The following is a 4106-nucleotide window of genomic DNA, read 5'->3' as shown; positions in this document are numbered from 1 at the left end:
TGAGAGGTAGAACATGGTGCAGTGTGTTCAGTGTGTTGAGGAGGCAGAACATGTTGGCTCAGTGTGTTGAGAGGAACAGTGTGTTGAGAGGTAGAACATGTTGCAGTGTGTGAGAGAAACATGTTACAACATGTGTGTTGTGTTCAGTGTGTTGAGAGGTAGAACATGTTGTAGTGTGTTGAGAGGTAGAACATGTTGTAGTGTGTTGAGAGGTAGAACATGGTGCAGTGTGTTCAGTGTTTGAGAGGTAGAACATGTTGTAGTGTTGAGAGGTAGAACATGTTGCAGTGTGTTCAGTGTTGAGAGGTAGAACATGTTGCAGTGTGTTGAGAGGTAGAACATGTTACAACATGAGAGGTAGAACATGTTGTAGTGTGATGAGATGTAGAACATGTTGCAGTGTGTTCAGAACATGTGTAGTGAGAGGTAGAACGTGTTGCAGTGTGTTCAGTGTGATGAGAGGTAGAACATGTTGCAGTGTGTTGAGAGGTAGAAAATGTTGCAGTGTGTTGAGAGATGTAGAACATGTTGCAGTGTGATGAGAGGTAGAACATGTTGCAGTGTGATGAGAGAGGTAGAAACCTGTTGCAGTGTGTTGAGAGGTAGAAAATGTTGCAGTGTGTTCATGTGTGATGAGAGGTAGAACATGTTGCAGTATGTTGAGATGAGTAGAACATGTTGCAAATGTGTTCAGTGTGATGAGAGGTAGAACATGTTGCAGTGTGTTGAGAGGTAGAACATGTTGCAGTGGATGAGAGGTAGAACATGTTGCAGTGTGTTGAGAGTAGAACATGTTGCAGTGTGATGAGAAGTAGAACATGTTGCAGTGTGTTGAGAGGTAGAACATGTTGTAGTGTGTTGAGAGGTAGAACATGTTGCAGTGTGATGAGAGGTAGAACATGTTGCAGTGTGTTGAGAGGTAGAACATGTTGCAGTGTGATGAGAGGTAGAACATGTTGCAGTGTGTTGAGAGGTAGAACATGTTGCAGTGTGATGAGAGGTAGAACATGTTGCAGTGTGTTGAGAGGTAGAACATGTTGCAGTGTGATGAGAGGTAGAACATGTTACAACATGAGAGGTAGAACATGTTGCAGTGTGATGAGAGGTAGAACATGGTGCAGTGTGTTCAGTGTGTTGAGAGTAGAACATGGTGCAGTGTGTTCAGTGTGTTGAGAGGTAGAACATGGTGCAGTGTGTTCAGTGTGTTGAGAGGTAGAACATGTTGCAGTGTGTTCAGTGTGATGAGAGGTAGAACATGTTGCAGTGTGTTGAGAGGTAGAACATGTTGCAGTGTGTTGAGAGGTAGAACATGTTGCAGTGTGATGAGAGGTAGAACATGTTACAACATGAGAGGTAGAACATGTTGCAGTGTGTTGAGAGGTAGAACATGGTGCAGTGTGTTCAGTGTGTTGAGAGGTAGAACATGGTGCAGTGTGTTCAGTGTGTTGAGAGGTAGAACATGGTGCAGTGTGTTCAGTGTGTTGAGAGGTAGAAATATGTTGCAGTGTGTTCAGTGTGATGAGAGGTAGAACATGTTGCAGTGTGTTGAGAGGTAGAACATGTTGCAGTGTGTTGAGAGGTAGAACATGGTGCAGTGTGTTCAGTGTGTTGGATCGCTGCTGGTGCAAGGTGAGATGTTTTAAGGTGACGTTAGTTTACTTACTGCTCGCTGAAGACATGGGACTGTAATCTGACCTGCAGTTAAACAGAGAGAGGCATTAGGTCCAGTTGTACAGCACTGTTAGTCATTTAAAGGTTGTTACTCATATTTCAAAGTTGGGGAGTACATCTGGTCAAATAATGCTGTTGGGGAGGTTAGTGTGTAGGCAACTAACTGTGTCCTATAACATAGGTATAAAAACTATATTTTAATTAAATAGGCAAGTCAGTTAAGAACAAATTCTTATGTGTAATGACGGCTACGCCGGCCAAACCACTGGGCCAATTGTGCGCAGCCCTAAGACTCCCAGTCACAGCCGGTTGTGATACAGCCTGGATTTGAACCAGGGTCTGTAGATGCAGTGCCTTAGACCGCTGCGCCACTCGGGAGCCCTACATTAACTTCAGAAGTTCTTATAAAACGTTGACATTGTGATTAAAACGTAAAACGTAATTGACAAAGTTAATCATTTCTACATCTTTAAGAGAGAGTGTGAAGCTGAAAGCTGCTCCGGATTCAGAAGAAACAATAACAAAGCGTCTGTAAATGTAACCACTCTCGAATTCACACGGAGCTACGCAAGGACTAGAGTTTTATTAACCACAATGCACTGTGCTATTCTGTATGGTCTACTGTAGTCTCCTCTCATAGTGGCTGAGTGTGCGGAGCACCCTGAGTCTGGTGAAAGAGACTAGAACAGCATCCCAAATAGCACCTAGTTCCTTATATAGTCCCTGGTCAAAAGTAGTGCACTACATAGGGAATAGGGTGCCAGCCCTGGTCAAAAGTAGTGCACTACATAGGGAATAGGGTGCCATTTGGGACTCCACCAATGTCTACTGTAAGGCTAATGTACCAGACGTACACTAACACATCTCAAGACCAACATGCTGTTTATCATACTTCTACTCTTTAAGTATGACCTCACTGGGTCTTCTGAGTCAACGGATGACACTCGTATATATTAGAGCAGGGCAGTCCAACCCTCTTCCTGGAGGTCTACCCTCCTGTAAGTTATCAGTTTCAAACCTCTTCCTGGAGATCTACTGTCCTGTAGGTTATCAGTTTCAATCCTCTTCCTGGAGATCTACTGTCCTATAGGTTATCAGTTTCAAACCTCTTCCTGGAGGTCTAATGTCCTGTAGGTTATCAGTTTCAATCCTCTTCCTGGAGGTCTACTGTCCTGTAGGTTTTCAGTCCAACCCTCTTCCTGGAGGTCTACCGTCCTGTAGGTTATCAGTTTCAACCCTCTTCCTGGAGATCTACTGTCCTGTAGGTTATCAGTTTCAAACCTCTTCCTGGAGGTCTACCGTCCTGTAGGTTATCAGTTTCAATCCTCTTCCTGGAGATCTACCGTCCTGTAAGTTATCAGTTTCAATCCTCTTCCTGGAGATCTACCGTCCTGTAAGTTATCAGTTTCAATCCTCTTCCTGGAGATCTACCGTCCTGTAAGTTATCAGTTTCAACCCTCTTCCTGGAGGTCTACTGTCCTGTAGGTTTTCAGTCCAATCCTCTTCCTGAGGTCTACTGTCCTGTAGGTTATCAGTTTCAACCCTCTTCCTGGAGGTCTACTGTCCTGTAGGTTATCAGTTTCAATCCTCTTCCTGGAGATCTACCGTCCTATAGGTTATCAGTTTCAAACCTCTTCCTGAAGGTCTACCGTCCTGTAAGTTATCAGTTTTCAATCCTCTTCCTGGAGATCTACCGTCCTGTAAGTTATCAGTTTCAATCCTCTTCCTGGAGATCTACCGTCCTGTAAGTTATCAGTTTCAATCCTCTTCCTGGAGATCTACCGTCCTGTAAGTTATCAGTTTCAATCCTCTTCCTGGAGATCTACCGTCCTGTAAGTTATCAGTTTCAATCCTCTTCCTGGAGGTCTACTGTCCTGTAGGTTTTCAGTCCAATCCTCTTCCTGGAGGTCTACTGTCCTGTAGGTTATCAGTTTCAATCCTCTTCCTGGAGGTCTACTGTCCTGTAGGTTATCAGTTTCAATCCTCTTCCTGGAGATCTACTGTCATATAGGTTATCAGTTTCAAACCTCTTCCTGGAGGTCTACCGTCCTGTAAGTTATCAGTTTCAATCCTCTTCCTGGAGATCTACCGTCCTGTAAAGTTATCAGTTTCAATCCTCTTCCTGGAGATCTACCGTCCTGTAAGTTATCAGTTTCAATCACTCTTCCTGGAGATCTACTGTCCTATAGGTTATCAGTTTCAAACCTCTTCCTGGAGGTCTAATGTCCTGTAGGTTATCAGTTTCAATCCTCTTCCTGGAGGTCTACTGTCCTGTAGGTTATCAGTTTCAAACCTCTTCCTGGAGGTCTACCGTCCTGTAAGTTATCAGTTCAATCCTCTTCCTGGAGATCTACCGTCCTGTAAGTTATCAGTTTCAAGCCTCTTCCTGGAGATCTACTGTCCTATAGGTTATCAGTTTCAAACCTCTTCCTGGA

General features: G+C 44.0%; 1 protein-coding gene across 3 annotated transcripts in view; it reads right to left on the bottom strand.

The window, feature by feature from the left end:
• LOC118381727 (protein FAM124A) overlaps nucleotides 1-4106 on the bottom strand; it is a 165990-nt gene that overhangs the window by 93796 nt on the left and 68088 nt on the right. For 2 of the 3 annotated variants that reach the window (XM_052523056.1, XM_052523055.1), the window contains exon 2: nucleotides 1664-1695. The exons of the other annotated variant lie outside the window; for it this stretch is intronic. In XM_052523056.1, coding sequence (XP_052379016.1) covers nucleotides 1664-1695 — 32 coding nt within the window. The remainder of the gene's footprint in view (nucleotides 1-1663; nucleotides 1696-4106) is intronic. 3 annotated transcript variants of the gene reach the window in all.

Source organism: Oncorhynchus keta, chromosome 7 (assembly GCF_023373465.1).
Source record: "Oncorhynchus keta strain PuntledgeMale-10-30-2019 chromosome 7, Oket_V2, whole genome shotgun sequence".
NCBI classification, from domain to species: Eukaryota; Metazoa; Chordata; class Actinopteri; order Salmoniformes; family Salmonidae; genus Oncorhynchus; species Oncorhynchus keta.
The sequence above is the reverse complement of the archived record's forward strand: the minus strand, read 5'-3'. Positions and strand labels throughout refer to the sequence as shown.